Below are 20881 nucleotides of genomic sequence, written 5' to 3'. Positions count from 1 at the left end.
GAATATTTATAATACTACAGTCGTACCTTGGTTTTTGAACAGAATGCGTTCCGGAAATCCGTTCCACTTCCAAAACATTCAGAAGCCAAGGTGTGGCTTTGGATTTGCTTCCGATTGCACAGGCATGCTGGAAACAATAGCGAAAGCTGCATTGGATGTCTGGCTTCCCAAAAAAAAGATCAGAAACCAGAACACTCACCTTCGGGTTTTGATTGTTCATGAGCTGAAACGCACGGATACCAAGGCGTTCAACAACCAGGGTATGACTGTAATAAAAAAAGCGATAAAACATCAATCATTAAAAACTTCCTTAAACAGGGCTGCCTTCAGATGTCTTCTAAAAGTCAGATAGTTGTTTATTTCCTTGACATCTGATGGGAGGGCGTTCCACTGGCCTGATTCAGTGAGACTCTCCTAAAGCTATCCTTATACTTTAAAATCCACTCTCAACAATATACATTGACACATGCATTCACAATAATGCTCACATCTGGTTAGGCCATTAAAATAAAAAAACCCAGCTGTCTACCTCTGTATGTTTGAAGAATATAATGACAAGACAGCAAGAGACGATGGTCTTCAGACAGATTAGGAAATAACATTCCAGGTATCGTTCTTTATTACACCCCATGCAGTGCTGGAGAGAATAGCTTTGCCATGACCTTCATTTCTGTGAGTTTGATGGTATTCCAAGGACAATTGGGTCAGGACTTCTTGTAAATTAATGTTCCCCATGGGACTTATAATGAAGAGACTGTTAACTAATTATCAGTCTGTTTTGGAAGGCATTCATTTTTTAATTGACCTCAAACCTCTAAGGGAACAAAAGGTGTCTGAAGAAAGATGATTTCTCTGTTGAGGACAAACAGATGAATTCATACAGGGAAAGGGGGGAACTATTGATTTCTTGGGGTGGGGAAAACAGTGAGGGAGTTGTGTGCTTTTCTTCTTGCAGGTTTAACTCAAAGAGTAGAGCTACTTGCATTGCATCCTCAGTGTATTAATCTACTCTTTTGGAAACCATATTTTGGGGGGATGTTCCTTCAGTTTTGTCCTGTCTGGAAGCATTGCAATAGAATGCATTCAGATCATTGCATGCATAAGTTGGGGTATAAGTAGAAAAGTTGAACTGCGCTATTTAAATGCCAGATGCAATTTCAGCAAGGCAATGTGCTGTGTTGTTATACCCTACAGAGAAGTTAATTGCTGTGCCAGAAGGAAGAGAGTCAAGACGGCTGTTCATTGGGAACAATCTTTGGTCCGGTGAATGGATATTTCAATTTTCTTCACTTGAATATTGGCTAGAATGCTAAATCAAACATTTCTGGTTTGCTAGCATTCAGCTAGACACAGACAGACAGACAGACAGACAGACAGACAGACAGACAGACAGTGTGAGATGTGGTTAAATCTGCAATGATGTTATGACCTGTGTCTTAGGATAAAGGTAAAGGGAGCCCTGACCATTAGGTCCAGTCGTGACCGACTCTGGGGTTGCAGCGCTCATCTCGCTTTATTGGCTAAGGGAGCCGGCGTACAGCTTCTGGGTCATGTGGCCAGCATGACTAAGTCGCTTCTGGCGAACCAGAGCAGCGCACATAAACGGCGTTTACCTTCCCACCGGAGCAGTGCCTATTTATCTACTTGCACTTTGCTGTGCTTTCGAACTGCTAAGTGGGCAGGAGCAAGGACCGAGCAACAGGAGCTCACCCCGTTGTGGGTATTCGAACCGCTGACCTTCTGATCGGCAGGTCCTAGGCTCTGTGGTTTAACCCACAGTGCCACCCGCATCCCAAGTGTCTTAGGATACATACACCGTATTGGCAGATTGCTTTTTGTGGTGAAGAGGGAGATCCCACTATGTTGCAAACAACACAAATACGTTTGTTTTGTACAGTGTTAGCATGTTAGCATTGTTTGGAATGACTTCTGCTCTGGTGGCAGGAAGAGATGGAGGTGCAGTAACGCGTGCGCTTTCCACGCCATGACAGAAGCGTGTTGGAAATGGTCGGGATCAGTTAGGGACTCGGGCAGGGGCTTCTTGAACTGTTGCCCTGCTCAACTGCCTTAAACAGTTGTGTTATTCTCTCAGGTCCCAATGTAGCTCTACCCACCCAAGCAGTCCATTGGTTGCCCCTGGTCAAGCCTGGCTACAAACATTATGTGTTGACTCATCTAGGTGCCCTCCAAGGCTGGCCCAACCATTCAACAGAATAAGGTGGATGCCTCAGGTGATGAATGCTATTAAATGGGGAATGGCAGCAAGGTGTGTGCTGTTTATCCTCTAAGCTAGTTTGTGCCCCTTGGGTGTAGTCTAAGTTTGAAAGATCTGTCTCATCACTATTGTTGAAGTAGGATTCAACTGCAGGTCCACAAAATCATAGAACATATGCTACTGAACATGAAATTGGGATGGAGGTGCCAGCATGTCATTGATGGGGGAGGGGACTACAAAGAGTCATCTGGTCAAAGTCTGGCTCAAAGCAAAGTACTGTGTGAATGCAAGTGCCTTGCCCCTCAACAGTTATCACTGGAACAATAAATTTAGACAAGCACCCAGGTTGTTTGATACACCATGGTGTATTTCTATTTAAATTACAGTAACTACTTTTGAATTTGCATTTATGCATATAGATGATCATGTACGCCTTTTATGCAGAGCTGTGTCCTCACCCCTTTTTTGTTATGCATTCCCCTTACTTTTGTGATGTGCAAGTGGTCATCATCGTTATTTGCCCCAGGCAGCCCTTCTGCCTTCCAAATTGTGTGGTTGCAGGAGTCGCAGGAATAGACATTCCTGAGCCTGACTAAAGGTAAAGGTAAAGGTACCCCTGCCCGTAAGGGCCAGTCTTGACAGACTCTGGGGTTGTGCGCCCATCTCACTTAAGAGGCCAGGGGCCAGCGCTGTCTGGAGACACTTCCGGCTCACGTGGCCAGCGTGACACGCTGCATTTGGTGAGCCAGCGCAGCACACAGAAACGCCGTTTACCTTCCCGCCAGTAAGCGGTCCCTATTTATCTACTTGCACCTGGGGGTGCTTTTGAACTGCTAGGTTGGCAGGCGCTGGGACCGAGCAACGGGAGCGCACCCCGCCGCGGGGATTCGAACCACCGACCTTTCGATCGGCAAGCCCTAGGCGCTGAGGCTTTAACCCACAGCGCCATCCGCGTCCCTTGAGCCTGACTACCTGATTATTAAAACCTTCCCAGAAATCTATGGGGAAAACTGAACTGGTACAATCTCAATAGCAAACAGCTACTCCTCCATCCAGTGGCTTGATGTAATGATGATATAGCAACTAATTACTGCCTGAAAGCAGTGGGTGGATTTACTGCGTCCTAGTGCTACACAATTGTAGTAAAACTGCTTGAATAGCTGTAAAACAGTGATGGTGTGAAGCATTCTGTGATGTAGTATTGCTCTTGAAAAATGCAGTAAGCCAAGGTGCCAAGTAGTTGTACTTACCAGCTTTCCAGTCACCACCTATCTGCACTCCCTCCCTCCCTCCCTCCCTTCCCTAGTCCTGCCTACATCTCCTGAAAGTTTTTCCCATTACACTTTCTTCTGCGCTTCTTTCCTATTGAGGCTCATGCTTCCAGCATCCTGCATTTCTGGTCTTCCACACCTGGTGCTGACATAATTACTCTTTAACTTTCTATGCTCACACATCAAATAAAGATGTTTGCTTCTCCTTAATGGAAGAATAGGATCACATGCTAACTTGTGACTAATGTGCCTTAGTCATCAAGACATGGCAAGATAAGTAAGAATAGCCAAAGGCATCTTTATTGATTGCACAGAAATGGGTTTGCATATTCAACATGTTCTCAGAGAGCAAAACACTAGAGAAACATAAGATTTCATACGAAAACAATGAATTGTAAGAATGCAGTTATTGACCTCATAACTTCCACATTAGGATTCTAGCCATGCTAATGTAAGTTATAACTGACCTCATATAGGTGCACCAAGAAGACAGTCTTGACTTCTAATATGATCACAATCTGCACCGGAACAGCTCTTCCTTGCTTTTGCTGATCTCACATTTGACAAAATGAGGCAGTGTTATGGAATTAAGAGTACTGAACTGAGTCCAGATGCGAGTTCAACTCCTATCTTGGTCATGCAGATAACTGGCTGCCCTCAGGACTACTGCAATCTCTCATCCCTGCCCGACCTATGGGTTTGCTATGATAAAAAGTTAACCTTTTATGTGTTGTGATTGCTTTGATAACTGGCAAATTGTCATTATGGGGGACTAAGGCAGCAGCTTGTTGTGGTAAGAATTGATTCCTACACCACTCTGTCCATTACCCATCTGAGGGACCACCTTTTAAAGAAAACACAGAACCAAGGAAATAAATTCAAGTCCAGCATCCAGGAGGCACAATTTGCCAGTTTGGAGAAGGAGACACTAGTTTGGGAAAGGACCCTTCAACTTCACATCCCTAAAGTTCTCCCTCATAATAAGGTCAGCAGTGACTCAGGAGTTTGAAAAAACAAAACAAAAACCCTCAGTCCTAGCCTTGAGAACAACCTGGATGATGCTTGCCCTTGCCCTATTCAGATATAAAGGAAACAGAGGTGTGAAACATTCACACTATTTGCAAACAGTATGAAAGTTTTAATTGGTGTAAGTTCTAGAAGCTTAGACAAAAGTCTGGTCGACAGAGTAGAGCTGCCTGTTTGCTCTGAGTTTTAACTAGTGACCCCAGGGATCCCAGCCGGAAAACACACATTCCACATCTAAATTTGGGTACAGCTGCCTCTTATCCAAACTTGACCCTATAACACTTCCCAAGCTTACAGACATTTTTGCGCCCTCTCTTTCAAAGATGGCCATGTAGGCTTGTTCGCATGCATATTTTATAGTGAGATAACCAGTGCTAAAAGGCACATAAATCACCCACAGTTCTGATGTGAAGATCTTTGCAAATGTGACTTTGGAGACTCGACATGAATGAGTGGGAAACTCTGGCAAGCAATGGGAACATCTGGCATCACAGACTCTGGGCTGGCATTTATTATAAGAAATTTATGGTATTAAATCTATAACTCCAGAAGAATTGTGACTGCAAGGAGGCGAGTGTCAGTTGTGACCTTTCTACTGAATAAACAGTTAGTGAAAGAAATGTAAACTAGATTCTCAGCAGTGTTCTGAAAATACTTAACAGGGTGCAAGCAAAATGCAATTTTGAAGTACAGCTATGGACCAAGATAGATGCAATGTTTAATCTGCATCCAACTTTTGTAAAGAAAGAATGAGGATGGATACAGTTCTAAACCCACTCATTGTGGAAGTTAGTAGTACAATGCTGGTGGAAGTCTTACTTCAGAGCCACATGCTGCCGTAGCTCAGTTGAACAATGGCTGTTTTGCAAACCCTGGCCTCTACAGCTGAAGGACCTTCAATGGAAGACCTCAGTTGTCCTGTGGCCCTGGAGAACTTTGCAGTTAGTGTGGTCAGTACTGGCCTAGAATGATTAATGACCTGGCTCAGTGTAAGTCAGCTTCTAATGCTACTATATTCATATAGGAAGCAACTGATGCTCCTGTATTTATTGACTAGCATTGATAGACCCTCTAGAAAACTTGCTGAAAACTATATAAAACTTCTGTCATTGCATCAACAAAATGCAAAACAACATTCTCAAACTAAGGTTTATTCCTCTTTGTGGTGCAGCAATAAAATGCTAGCAGATTTGCAACACTAAGCAGGGTATGGCATGGTTTCAAGTTGGCTTTGGGGCTGCAAGTCAAGATTCCTGCATTGCAGAGGGTTGGACCAGATGACCCTCTTGTGTCCCTTGCATCTCTACAATCCTATGAATATGAAACCAAACAGTTTCCTCGATTGTAAGAAAGAAGAAGAAAGATTGCTCACTCTTGCATAGTATAGAAAAGTTCAGAAATGGTCATATCATTCTTTTCATCGTTCTTACATGAATTTAACCTTAGGTAGTATACTATAAATTGTAGAGTTTATGACTGGCTTTCAACTGGGGTTAGGGCAGGCACTATCAAAACTGAGTATATCATAAAAAATATTATTCTTGTAATTGTAAAATTTATGTCGCAAATCATAAGAAATTCAGATACGTTTGTGTGATTAAGCTCTACTTTAACAAGGGTGCCATTATAATTAATGGCTGTGGTCTGAGCTTTAGTAAGATTTCAGCTGTGGGAGAAGTAAAAGCTTAATTTTACGTTTTGACTATTCTTCTAGCAAGTGACACACTTATTTTAAAACTCTGTGTCATGATGCCCTTTTTCTAAGTCCACATCATCAGGGCTTGTGCTGACATGAGCATCTCAGAGGGTTCTTTCTGAAACTTGACTTGGACTCCATTTTTAACTTACTTCAAAATTACATGTTTATGGTGTCTGGCACCAAGAGCTTTCTGGCCATCATATTGGATTTTCCACCAGATACTAGGTTACTCCAGAGCACTGTGAGGAAAAAAACGTGGCAGCCACAACAAAAACATGACATATTGGGTAATATCCTGCTACCCCCTGCCCAATACTCCAGTGTCACATTTCCTAAGGTCCTGGGAGGTGGGAGGGTCCACAAATAGCATGTTGCCATGACTAGGCCTGGTTGATGTAACAATACATTGCCCAGGATCAGTTTGAGGGCACGATTGCACCTTCACCCACCAGTATATCATGAATTAAACTACCACTGCTCCTGAGTCCCTCCACCACCAGCACTCAGCACACAAGCAAGCTACATCGGCCCCAACCCCTCTAGGTGCCAAGGTGAAATCACCATTGCTCCTGCCAAGGGAGTGAAGGCAGTTTCACTCCGGTGTGTTGCAAGGTTGGGTCTGATGCAGCTTGTTTCTCCCTCCACTTTTCAACATTGCAATGTATCTCTTTTTTAAAAAAAGGTTGTTATTTTCAAATTTATGCATTTCATTAGTTTTCCAATCAATTTTACATTTCAAAGTTTGACTTCCTTCCCCCTCTTTCTGCTGTTCCTTAAATTCATTTTCTAAAAATATCTTCTGCATATCCAAATTCATTTAATTTGCTCATTTAATTATCTACTTTAAATATATACTCTTATGAAACTGCAGGTTATTACAATAATCCTGCTAATGTTTTTTATCTGTTTACAAATTATCTGTAAATACTCAATAAACCATTTCTGTTCTTTTATAAAAAACGTTTGTTATCTTGAATTCTTATTTTTCTGGTGAGATTTGCCATTTCTGCATATTCCACAAGTTTTTGTATCCATTCTTCCTTTGCTGGGACTTCTACTTCTTTCCACTTTGGGGCAAGTAGCATTCTTGCTGCTGTAGTAGCATACATAAATAAATTTCTATACAACTTAAGCAGTTCTCTCCGTATAATTCCCCAAAGATGTATCATTATATTGCAGCGTATTCATGATGTTGAATAGCTGATACCACCCAGACCTAGTCATGACTTTGCTTAACCCTGGAACCATCCCAGAGTATCATGACATAACCCCAACAACAGACCTTAAACTTGTGACCTGAGGGATATCAGGCCGGGACTTGGCCTATGTGTTACCAGACAGCATTGGGAAAAGAAGAAAACTTCTGGGAAACTAGAGAGGCCTCTTTGTACTTCTTGTTGTTGTTGTTTAGTTGTTTAGTCGTGACTGCATGGACCAGGGCACGCCAGGCACTTCTGTCTTCCACTGCCTCCCACAGTTTGGTCAAACTCATGCTGGTAGCTTCACGAACATTATCCAACCATCTTGTCCTCTGTCGTCCCCTTCTCCTTGTGTCTTCCATCTTTCCCAACATCAGGGTCTTTTCCAGGGAGTCTTCTCTTCTCATGAGGTGGCCAAAGTATTGGAGCCTCAGCTTCACGATCTGTCCTTCCAGTGAGCACTCAGGGCTGATTTCCTTCAGAATGGAGAGGTTTGATCTTCTTGCAGTCCATGGGACTCCCAAGAGTATCATCCTCTTTGTACTACCACTAGACTAAAAGTCTCCACTAAAGTAACTATAAGGTCTGGGTTTATTCTGCTTTTACTTCGCTTTGCCCTGTTTCTCACAATTCTCTGGGTGGTTGCCTGACAGGTCCCCCCCCATGTAAATATAGGGCTGTTTCATTTCCTGGTAATCCCTAGAGACTGGGGAGAGTGGGAGACAGCTGTTGTTCAAACCCCACAATAATCTGGCTTTGAGTATAGAAGTGTGGTTCGTAAGCTGCCATGCTACGTTACATAAGTTCCCAAATTCAACTGTAAATGCTTTCCAATATGGAGCAAGTGCAGACAGGTGTGAGATTACAGCTGTAATAAAAACTGGAATTGAACACTAGTTGTTGAATTTGTAGCAGGTGATTGGCTTGATTTATATAATGTGGGCCACAGAGAAAGGAGAGAGATGTAAGTCAGCATCTTTAGTCTGAAGCACTGTGGTTCACTGAGTTGCAGTAGGTCATTGTGAACTGCTGAATTAATTCTTGTTTGTGTCTGGCATAATGCTGGCACAGCATAACTTAATACAGTCAAGCTACTCTATGGAGACACCCTTTGGGGCAAGGGAAAGCCAGCTAGCTGTATCTGATGCCCCTTATACTATATAATCTTTGCTGAAAGTGCCATAAGAATACAAAATAAATGGAATTTCTCAGGGTAAAAGAACAGCATGTTCGTTGTGAGTGGTTACAGCCTGTAAAATCGCCAAGGTTTGTAAATATCAAAATCAATACCTTGATGTCATTTTAGAACATTGTGTAACAAAACCAAGAACATGAGCTTGATTTGAGGGAAAAGGTGAAGGGATTCAAACTTAGCCTGTTTAGGGATCATGTTGCTCACGGAGCAGCCATTAATTTGTTATTGTTCCTATTGTTATTGGCATAAGGTTAATTTGCAAGATTACCGATAGCAATTCACTGAAGCATGGAAGCCTAACAACATTGAACATTTACAGACTAACTAGGCTCTAATGCCCTGTGCGGATGTTTGTAAACCAAATGCTTACCAGTCCGAAATCAGTTTGGCTTCATCCTCTCAGAAGGGGCACACAATTTCCATCGAGTTCTGCCAATAAATAATTTCAGCCTACTTTCTTGTTCATTCACCTCTTACCCAGAGAGTTGTGGTGGTGGTGAGGATGGCATTGCCTGACTGCTCATCTTCTCCCTGACTGGCAAGCAAGCAAGCAAGCAGGTCCACTCTCCCTCATCTCAGTTTTTTGATTCTGTCATATTTAGGATTGTCTGGTTTGTTGGTCCCACCTGTCAATCATGAACTGTTGCCCTATGAAAGCCCAGAATTTCAGAAGGAACGCATTTCAGTCTCGTGCTTGCCTTTCGCACCACTTGAGTTCCTTGCTAGAAACCCAGGTGCATAGTTCCCCTGCTGGGTTGCAATGTTCATGTTGAAAACATCCCAGATAAAAAAACCTAGTGTTAGAAGCAGGAAGTGAACTTCAAAGCAAAAACAGCTGGATTTTGTGTGCATGATCAAAAAGGGGCAGGTAGATGCATCTTGCTTGTCATTGGATTTTAAAATGAAACCATTCTGCTCTGGCCAAATTCTTAAGTAGACACTGGACTCTACAATCCACTCTAGACATGTGCAAATAGGTCTGGTGTGGTTGGGCATCTCTTCACGGGAACAAAAGGCACAAACTGAGTGAGGGGTTGATGAAAACACTGCCTGTACACTGCGCTGGAGGGCCACTAGGATGTGAGGTAGAGTCTAACACAGTCCAAGGACATTCCGGAGTCAAGCTAGATTCCTACTTCACAGGGATGAAGGTTGAAAAACTGCCAAACTGTCAGGGAGGATCCGGGACCAGGGAGATCAAAGATACCAAAATAACTGGAGTAAATTTATTGAATATTTAAAGAAGAATTGTAAAGAGGTCAAGACACTAGCAGGATTGACATAATACCTCCAATGTATGATAGTACTAATATGAGAATGATGTGCGTGATGGAAAGAGGATAAATATACCAGTTGTGGGGAGGGAGGGTGGTTGCGACTCGGCAGAGTCAAAGGGAATGTATGGTGCTATTACAATTTGTTGGAAAAGAATATGTAAGGAAAACAATAAAAATTCATTTGAAAAAAAAAGAAAGAAAATTAAGAAGCAGAGAATCCTGACTTGATTCTGGAAATGATTTCACCCCACTTGGAACCGAGGCTCTAGGCCTTGAGCTAGCTTGGGTTCCATTGGTGACAAGCTCTGGAAATGATTTCACCCCACTTGGAACCGAGGCTCTAGGCCTTGAGCTAGCTTGGGTTCCATTGGTGACAAGCATAGCATAAGTATAAAAAGAAAAGCAGATGGGCAAGTCAATGGTACAATGTTCATGGTATGAGTACTATACGAGCCTATAGAGATCTAAATATATATTCAGTCTTGGAAATGGGATCCTCTTATTGGAGGGTCCTGGTTGCGCACAGGTGCCTGGGACTTACCCCATAGGGGTAAAATGGGTGGAGGGAAGTGGAAAATGCCCTGGCCACAGCCCCTGGATCACGCCAGGCTGTTTTAGCCAATCCCCAGAGGGTGACGTGATCCAGGGGCTTTAAAAAGTGCCAGTATGACGGGAGGAGGGGCATTCGTGTTGCGCTGCCAAACACACCCACCCTCCCTAGAGTTAGGTAGTTTAGTCTGACCTTGCTTTGGTTTAGGTCACCTGTTTTTGGAACGGGCTGGGTAGGATTTTTTCCAATTGGCAAATTGGCTCTAGCCACTTGGTTTTTGCCTACCCCTTAGTAATCGTCACAACTTGTAAGGCTAGGTTGGATTGCGGGGAGGGGAGGTGCGGCCATCACCTTCCCCTCTAGGAACGGGTATTCCATTAAAGGAAGCTGGGGGTCCTGGATCTCGTCTGAAGCCCGCTTGAGGGGCTAGGGCCATGCCAGGACCACAGGAACCCTGGGGTGAGCTTCAGTTGGTCCGCATCAACGTTGCTCCCTCATTCGGTTTTCCCCTTTCGACTGCCACCCAGAAGGTGGAGTCAGTTATAGTCAAGAGTCAATGCCTAAGCCAATACCGCTCACGAAATTGTAATTCAATAAAGTTGTGGCCAAAATTCACCCAAAAACATAAAACTAAAATATGTGTCTGAGTGAAGTTAATTTGGGGGTGGGTCCTGGGAGCCTCGGGGCATAAAAGTTAGGCACTGAATAATATGTAAGCCCTTGTCTTGCCTCTGTGCATTAAAAGAGCATGTTGAGATTTTAATCAGCATGGTTTGCGCTGAAAGTGAAACATTTACATTGGCACATGTGTAGCTCTTCTCACAGTCAGGGCATTTATTCTATTTCTCAAGGGGACAGTGGATTTTTCTCCTTTTTGCAAGGCAGCCTAAATATTTCTGACAACCAGAGAACAGCACCAATTGGAAATTCACGGTTCATGTAGTAATAACCGAGTATTTTAATTTCATGAGCTAAATAATGGGCATCCACTTGTAGCCTCCATTGAAGAAACCAATACTGTCAAGAGCAGTGGCATAGTACACCAAGAGATAAATCTGTGGAACTGAATGAAAATCATTACTTCTCTATTGCTTTTCTTTTGTTCAGCATAAACATTAATTAAATACTTCATTGCATTTTTACTTATGATGATGTGTGTCTAACAGGAAATCTGCTTTTGTCTATGAGAACTTGTGACAGTCAGACGTTGCTATTAAAATGCAAAAGATGAAGCCAGAATGGAGCTTAAGCTCTAATATATAGGCACAAATATTAAAGTGTAATAAAACATAAAACATTTAAAACTTCTCTATATTGGGCTGCTAAAAGTTGAATAGTTATTTATCTCCTTGACATCTGATGGGAGGGCGTTCCACAGGGTGGACACCTCTACTGAGAAGATCCACAAGAGATGTACAATCCTACCTTGGAAGTCGAATGGAATCCATTCCGGAAAGCCGTTTGACTTCCAAAATGTTCGAAAACCAAATTGCAGCTTCTTATTGGCTGCAGGAAGTTCCTGCAGCCAATCAGAAGCCACAGAAGTCCTGTTGGATGTTCGGGTTCCAAAAGAACTTTCACAAACCGGAACAATCACTTCCAAGTTTGCGGCATTCAGGATCCAAGATGTCCGAGTTCCAGGACATTCGACAACCAATGTATGACTGTATTTCTCTTTGTCTGGCCAATATTGGAGGTGTGTTTACCAGAGGTGTTAGAGAGGGCTTTCTCAGTGGTATTTCCAAGATCCAGGGATTCACTTATTAGTTAGGGCCCTTTCCACTAGCTTTCTTTCAGCTGGCAAAGACCTTCCTTATTTAGATGTCCTGGAGTAGGAAATTTGTGGCTTTGTGACCTTTGACCTTATTTCATGCATCCTATTTCGTATGGAGGAGGAGGAGGAGATGGAGACTGAGATAGAGAAGGAGATTGGAAGGGGGGGATGCAGGGAGCCAAAATAGATGCAGCAATGGAAAAGGAATGGGGGTAAGCTAAATTAAGCAATCCATCCAAACGTTTGGCTAAGAGCAAATTTGGTCTTCCCTGTTAGCATGTTGAGTGGCCGAAAGAGAATGAAAAGCAGTGCCCCTCTGCTTTTGTTTTGGTCTCTACCCACTGAAGCCTTAGGCCCATTGAGTAGACTTCACACATTGCCTCTGAATGCTCCATGGAATATCACCCTAGTGAGAGAACGGGTCCCCATCCCTGAGAAGACTCAAACACTTGGTTTCACTAGTATGTTCTTTTCAGTTAAGCACTGAAGCCCCTTCAACTGTTACACTATGCAGTCCTTTTGGTTGCAGAAATGAATGGCTGGGCAGTGACTAATAATTCATTGCAAATGAATGGAAAGCAATTTGCTGGTAGTAACTTGTAATGGTTCTAGGGGTTGCTTGTGCGTACGTTGCCGCCACTTCTGGCTAGGTTGCCTGGTTGAACCCTTTCTGTCTGGACAGCCTCTTACCCGTGGCTGTCTCAATCGCTGGCAGAATCCGTCAGTGGGCGTTTCTTGAACTTCTTCCAGCAAAGAAGTTCTTTGATGCCAAGTCTCCTCCTACTCTCCCTGTGCGGAATTCTTCTGCGCAGGGAGGGTGTGGGCAGCGGAGGACCCGTGCTCTCCCCGCTGGTCTCCGGTGAGGAGTCCTGGAGCCTCCTCACCGATTCCCCCATCTGCTCCCCTTCTCCACTGGTGCTACGCTGATTTCCTTCCCCAGCAGATGGGCTGCCTCTCTCCCTACTGAGACCCTCTCTGGCATCCCTCCGGAGCCTTCCCTCCACCTCTGGCTCCGATGGCAGTTCCCTGACATAACCTGACAGTACATGCACATCTTGCTTACTGAACACAAGGCGTTCCCTGGAAATCATTCGCTAGGTGGGTGTTTACAGAATGAGTTGACAATTTCCATTCATTTCTATGAGAAAAATTTTAATGCATTTTCAACCACGCAAATTTGACCCCCAATTTTTAAAATTTTTTTTTAAGACAGGAAAACACACAAACAAATGCTCTCTGGTTTGTCCGATTTGCTTCCCTTCCCTCCGTTCCTCAACCAGCCAACAAAATGCAAGCAAGGAAGTAAAAAAAATTGCTCTGCTCAGATATATGAATATGTAATATGTATAGGTTTGGGTACTGATTCCTCTGGTATGGATATGTGAAATTTCACATAGTGAATGTTCATAAAGTGGGACCAGTGTGTGCATATGAACAGGGATGTAAATTTTGTCAGCCTTCATTCATACGTTGCATTCATTTATGTTTATTGCAGGGGAACATTTGAGAATCTGCCCTCAGGAATATACATGCTGCACATCAGAAATGGAAGACAAGTTAAGCCAGCAAAGCAAACTGGAATTTGAGAACTTGGTGGAGGAGACAAGTCATTTTGTGCGCACAACCTTTGTGTCCAGGCACAAGAAATTTGATGGTGAGTAGCATGTTATATTTTGCTTATTCATGGAGCCAATCTACACAGTCATCCATGAAACTGTGCATAATGTAGACAGCCTATTTCACTTCAAGTGGCAGATAAAAGATGCTCTCCTGTGGAAAATCATTTCCTGAACTTACAAAACAAACATGTCATAGATAAGGCTAGGCTATTATCTCCTTCTTTAGCATGCTAGTTTTATACGTACATGATGCTTTTAAAATAGGGCATCCAAACATTAATTTAGATTTGATTTGATCCAAACACCTGCAGTCTGAACGATACCATCCAGCAATAGATAACCATATGAGACTGTTGATCATGTGTGTCACATCATAAGAGGCTCAATCAATTAATCCATTGTACGGTCAGATACCTTAGTTGGAATCCTCTAGTTTATCATAGGATACCACTTCTTCAGAATGAATGTTAATTGTATTTTCCAGGCAATTAGATAGCAGATTCAGTTGTTGTCCTGCTAGGATAAGAGCGTCCTTTAAAGCTGGCATCCCTTATCTGTAATTATTCCTGTTAATCCCAATGATATGAAAGAGTGGGCTGCTGAGAGATGAAAAACTTGCACACTGTTTAAAACAGCACATGGATGAAATATTAGGTCTTGAAATGCCATTGCCCCTTTGCCTATTTGTTTGCCTGAATGGGCGCATTTACATTTTGCAAATATTCCATAGATGCTGCGGGGGCTTGGTTAAGCTCTTGCTGGAATATGCTGCCTAGGGTTCGCTCTGAAAACGATACTAATAAACATCCTTTATGAAGTGAAATGTTCCTCATGAGGACCATGATAGGACCACTATGGTGGATGCGGAACCCTGGCCAGAAAGTAGATAGACAGATAAACTTTATTCGCATTAGCCAACTGCCATAGCAACATAAAGCAAACAATATATACAGTTAAAAAGACGACAGTGGGTAAAAGGGGCAATCAAATGACCAAGATTATTGTTCAGATAGTGGCCCTTAATCTCATTGCACCCTCGGAAAAAAACCTAAACGACAAAACAGATCCCAAATGAGACATCCGGACCATCACAAACAAGACCCATCAATTTTAAAAATGAAAGATACATCCCGCCTTGATATTCAACCTGCTACAAGAGACAGCAAGGACTCCGTTTCTGCCAAAGAACACGCTTTAATAAACCATTTCTGGTCATTGCAGCCCTCAGCTCAAAACGAAATCTTGGATAGACTAGACATACTCAGAAGCCAGAAAGTAGAAAAACAAGTCATTGTTCTACACACCTTATTCTAAAGCTATTAAGCTTTGGGGGTTATAAAACTTACTTTCCCCAATAGCACACAACTTTTGCCATTAATATATAAAAATGAAAACGTTTGATTCCCAAGGGACTTCTATCTCTTCCCAGGATGCATGAAGGTTGCAGTGTTGCCACCCCGAGAGAAATATCCTTTGTCAATATGACCAGAGATGCTCTTTTGTAACCGAATCTACAAGCGCAGAGAAAGATCGAATTTTCACGCTTGCCTTATGACATGGTTGCCAAAGGGCAAATATTTGCCAATGTCTATGCCCAGTGCACTTGTAGTGAGGTGACTTTATACTTCCTTTGTTGTGTTCCAAATCACTCCAGAGAGATTGTCACGTCCTCCAGAGTCAAAGCAAAAGATGATTCAGCAGCTTTGCAGGGGTTGAAGCACATTTTCCCTTTCTTCTGTCAGAGGGGATGAGTTCATTGTGGATATTTTCATTCTCTCCATCAAAGCATATGCTGAAATTATGTAGGAGGAAGAAAATTGTGTTGATTCATGGAAGGATGAACAATGCTACTCTAATTATGCTGAAACTTTTAGTACTCATTTCATCACATAATTGGCGTGCAGTTTTGGAAGAGCTTTTTCATGGGATATGCAGCAAATTGCAATAGAAAGATGCAAAAGGTAGAAACCGATCACCTGAATGCAGTGCCTTTTTGGTGGAAGGAAACTCAAACAGTTAGGGAAATTTACCAGCAGAGATGTCACACAGATGGCTTTTGTGCTTAGCTTCTGAATAGCCCTTATTTATTGTCTAGTACATTTCAGAATCATAGTTATTATTGTGATTGTGCTGCGTTTTTTTTGGGGGGGGGGAACCATAGCAGAAAAGCACTCAGTGACAGCTCAATATATTTTGCTGCCTAAAATAGTGGTTGAAGGGTAGAAGATTCTGCTGTGTCTCTCCACCCCTTTCTCACTACTAGTAATACTTCTTCTCCAAGGTCAGGCTAACTAGTGGGGTAGGAGAGCTGAAAATAATGCCAATATCTTTCACATCTGGAAACCAATGCGCCCCTTGGGTTTCAGATAGTACATGGGTAGACAAGTCTAAAAAGCCTGGGACACAAATTTTCACGGCCCTCTAGCAGCTATGGCGGCTCATTTACTGGAATTAATGTATTTAGTGTTAACTATGGAAGTGTATACTTGATGCTGACCAAATTAAACCTCCTGGTGTATGTTTTGCTGTCGGAGGCTTAGTCTGGTTAAAATCAAGTGCAGTAGTACCTTGGATCCCAAACACCTTGCCAATCAAATGTTTTGGCTCCTGAACGCCACAACCGCAGGAGTGAGTGTTCCGGTTTGCAAACGTTTTTTGGAACCCGAATGTCTGACATGACTTCCGCAGCTTCCAATTGGCTGCAGAAGCTTCCTGCAGCCATTCGGAAGCTACGTCTTGGTTTCCAAACGTTTTGGAAGTCGAACGGACTTCTGGAACGGATTCCATTCAACTTCCGAGATACCACTGTATACACTTTCAGAATTAACACTAAATACATTACTTCTGATTAATAAGTATTCATAGCCGCTAGAGGGCCATGTAAAATTGTTTGTGGCGCTTTTAAGACTCGTCTACCCATGTACTATCTGAAACCCAAGGAGCGCATTGGTTGCCAGATGTGCCATTTTTTTCAGCTCTCCTACCCAACTAAGCAGGATTAGTAGTGGGCAAACCATGTCCCTTTGAAAGCTTTGAAATATCAGGAGAATATGCATTACCCTGCAATAGCCTTCTGGCTTCTTTGCGAAATCTGTTTCCCTGTTTATTATAGTGAGTAGAAAGCTGATGGAGGGCCGAAGGAGGTATCAGACCAAAGTACATCAGCTGCACCCTCTTCTGTGGCTCTGGAGCATTTAAATGAAGACATGTGGTCTCCAGGTTAACAGCTGCCCACCAACCATCTATGCCATATATAGCAACAGTGAGCCACAACTTTAGAACTATTATTTAGCCTCAGAATAATATCAAGCACTTCCAAATGTCCTGACATCAAGTGCCTCAAGTAAAGGAGCAGTGGAGCAAATCAGCTGATATTCTTTCATCCTTGAAAGTACGTATGGGACAAAGAAACATCACAATTTGCAGAGATTTGATTCACAGTTATAGCTCTGCTTGAATTTCAGGAAACGATGGGGGTCTGAACTGTTTGCCCACTGAGGAACAACCCCTTACAGGACTGGACAAACAGTTGTGTTTATTAGTACTCAGACAACACAAGGCATACCTCAAAGCAGCTTAAGATATATTATCCTCCCAGAGTTGTCGTAATACTATCATTTCATTATCACCAATTCCCCCTGCATGGTGGCTTTGCTGAGCAGCTGTTTTGCAGCCAAGCCAATATCTTTTTAAAGTATTGCTCTATCAGCAGCTGAAACCAACCCACCAGAAGGGGTAATGCCATGAATGTTAATGAGCAGGCGGTATCTGTTCACTGACATTTCTTAACTAATCCTCTGAATAACTATAGGCAAATTGCAATGAGATGTTGATTTTTATTTTTTTAAGGGGGGAAAACAGTTAAAGGAAAGCTAGTTACTGTCTTACTCTGCCATAGTAAGTGGGAAATAATTCCGCATTAAGTGGTTTCTACATCCAAGTGGCTAGCTTCTCAGTGTGATACAGATGAAGTAAATTATATTGCTGTACATGTGGCTCTGAAAATGTATGCGAACAACGTAAATGCAGAAAACCAGAGGGACTAGCTTCCCAAATGTTATGAAAATGTCTTTAATTAAATCAGTCTTCTTCAACCTGTTGCCTCCAGATGTTTGTGGACTGCAACTTCCAGTATCCCTGAGCTATAGTCTTAGAATATATAAGACAAGAACACAGTTTTTCCTCATTATCAATACAGTGGACCCTCCGGATACGAACTTAATTTGTTCTGGGGGTCCACTCGCACCCCAAAAATTACGTAAATAGAGGCGTGCTTCTGCACACGCACGCGGCATGATTGAGCACTTCTGTGCATGTGTGTGTGGCCGTAACCCGAAGATTCGTTAAGTAGAGGTACGGCTATATCACATATATGCATCTTCCACTGATGAATAGATGGGGAAACTGTTGCTTGCTAGCAAGACACACACAGTTTGCTACGGGTGGTGGGGTGTGTGGTCAGACGGTTTACCCAGTCCAAAAAATGGCTATAAATATAGTTCAAAACCTCATAATCTCTTCAATACTACCATACCCCGCCAAAAAACCTGTAATACAAATATTTTGCTTCGGTAGAAATTGATGTTGCAAGAGGACTTTTTTTTTTTTGAAAACTTTACTTGACTATCTGTGTGTAATAAGGTTTGTTTTGAATTGGAAGGTTTATGATGAGTTTTGACAAGTTTAAAAGTTTTCAGATGTGTGGGGGGGGAATGTTTTCACGGCTTATGCATGTGTTTTCTTTTAATTGAAAGGTTGATACTGGTTTTTAACCAGTGAAAAGTTGGCAGGGATGTGTGTGCAGATTGAAATAACATTTGATGAATTCTACATTCCTGGATAGAAATAAGTTTGAAAGTATCAAAAACTTCTCTGATATAGATAAATGCAGTAGAACTTTACAGCACTTTTAGTGTGTGTGTGACTATCCCTACTTTGTTCCAATTTCTTTTGCAAATTGAATAATTTCTTTCAAAATGTGTCAGTGTTGTCAATAATAAAAATAATACTTGCATACCCTCCAACATTCCTTCAATGGAAATAGGAACGTCCCATTCCATAATGATAATTTTACTATTTATACCCTACACATCTTCCTGGGTTAGCCCAGCCACTCTAAGCAGCGTCTAACACATATAAAAACATACTGTATTTTTCTGTGTATAAGACTAGGGTTTTTTTTAACCAAAAAAATAGGTTTAAAATTGGGACTCGTCTTATACACAGGTAGTGCTGAGGGGTTTTCTTAATTTGGAGTCCCCCAAAATAGGGGGCATCTTATACATGGAAAAACACAGTAATAAAACATTAAACATTAAAAACAACAACCCTTCCCTATACAGGATTGCCTTCAGACGGCTCGGGGGTCGGATAACTCCTTAGCCTCCAATATTTCTCCAATGAAAATAGGGGCATCCTAAGGAAAAGTGGGACATTCCAGGATCAAATCAGAAACGGGGATGGCTTCTCCAAATCAGCGAATAGGGACACTTGGAGGGTCTGCCCTTCCCTATCATGGTGCCTCCCTCGTCCCTTATGCTCAATATATTTATGTCTGTAGACCCTATGTGTTCCTGTTTCTGTCATCACAAAGAAAGCGAGGTTTCAAAAGGGCAACCCTTAACATCACAGTACTTGGGGAAAGAGGGGTTATGAATTGAGCCATATTTTCCTGGAAGAACTAGCTGAGTTCTTTTACACTTCGTAGGCCTCTCTGCATGCATAGGTGTGCAGATCTGCTTCAGAAAAATGTTGCATTTCACATAGGGTTGGGGGTTTTCTGTTTAAAAAAATATTATATTTTTATATTATCTTTGAGATTTGACACTTGCTCACAGCCCATGGATAGAGGTCAGTTATTTATTTATTTTCAGAAAGTATGTGCGCGTGTATCTTGCAGAAGTGTGAATTTCCATGGATATATATGGCGTATATAAAGGTGTCTTTTTATTGTTATGGTTGGTGCCCACCCGACATGCAAATGCTTCTAATGGTATCATCATAGTAGGTGCATCTAAGTCAGGTATATCAAGTTTCAGATAAAGCAAGGATTTATGGCAATTTACTGCCCCAATTTTACACAGACTCTGGTCTCAAAACTGCACAGACAGTCACATTAGTTTGAGAAGGAGAGGCAGTAAAAGCCCCATAAAACTTGTTTGATTTATAGTTCTTTGATCTTCTCTCACTGAAATATCCAAATGGCATAAACAAAATGTCTCTTTCCCATGGAAGATTCAACAATACGATAAAGGCACCAATCCATCGGAGTATTTGTAGAATCAAGGACTACATTTAGAAAGAAGTACCAAGGAACATCTTTTATCACAGTAAAACAGGCCTGCTTGCTATTTATATTCTTTTTGTGCAGACCTGGGCGCAGCTAGATTGGTAAAGAAAAAGTGATTTATATGCACTGTATATGTGATATAACATTGTGCCACCAGATGGTGCCGTGGAGCCCTATTTTTCTCTACCTGTTTTCCCTGTTTAAATTTACAACACATTTAACTGAAATGCTTCTTTGAAACGCAGGACTTTATCTCCTTCTGCAGGGTCTGTAAGACAGAGCTATTCCACCTGGCCTTCAATTTGAATTAGCCTGACCCTCTATTCCCTTTCCTCTTCTATGAAGTAACCCTTTCTCGGAACCCACATTGAAATTCTTCCCTGGTCTCCTTGCTGGCCCTAGTAGGACCAACTTGACCAGTTAGCCCTGGTGATCATTTGATGTCTACTGACTGGGTGTTTTTTTTCTTCCTCCCAAAATGACCCCTGAATTTTTGAATTTTATTGATAATGATGCTGCATTTTATGTTGTATTTTATGCTGTTTTTAAGTCACATTTTAATCAATGTTTTATATTTGTTGTTAGCCGCCCTGAGCCCAGTTTTTAAACCAGGAAGGGCAGGGTATAAATAAAACTTTATTATTATTATTATTATTATTATTATTATTATTATTATTAATATTTCCAGATCCAGCCCTGGATAACCTGTGACACCCAAATCAGAGTGCTTAATGATGTCCTTGTGAGTGGTAACACTGCATGCAAGT

The 20881-nt window shown here is 42.1% G+C and overlaps 1 protein-coding gene across 2 annotated transcripts in view; it reads left to right on the top strand.

Annotated features, from left to right (window-relative positions):
* The window catches only part of GPC6 (glypican 6), a 768070-nt gene that overhangs the window by 219964 nt on the left and 527225 nt on the right, over positions 1-20881 (top strand). For both annotated transcript variants that reach the window (XM_083735305.1, XM_083735306.1), the window contains exon 2: positions 13702-13860. In XM_083735305.1, coding sequence (XP_083591431.1) covers positions 13702-13860 — 159 coding nt within the window. The remainder of the gene's footprint in view (positions 1-13701; positions 13861-20881) is intronic.

This window comes from Podarcis gaigeae (assembly GCF_964106915.1).
Source record: "Podarcis gaigeae genome assembly, chromosome: 4".
NCBI lineage: Eukaryota > Metazoa > Chordata > Lepidosauria > Squamata > Lacertidae > Podarcis > Podarcis gaigeae.
Note: the sequence above shows the minus strand (reverse complement) of the source record. Positions and strands in the feature narration are given on the sequence as shown.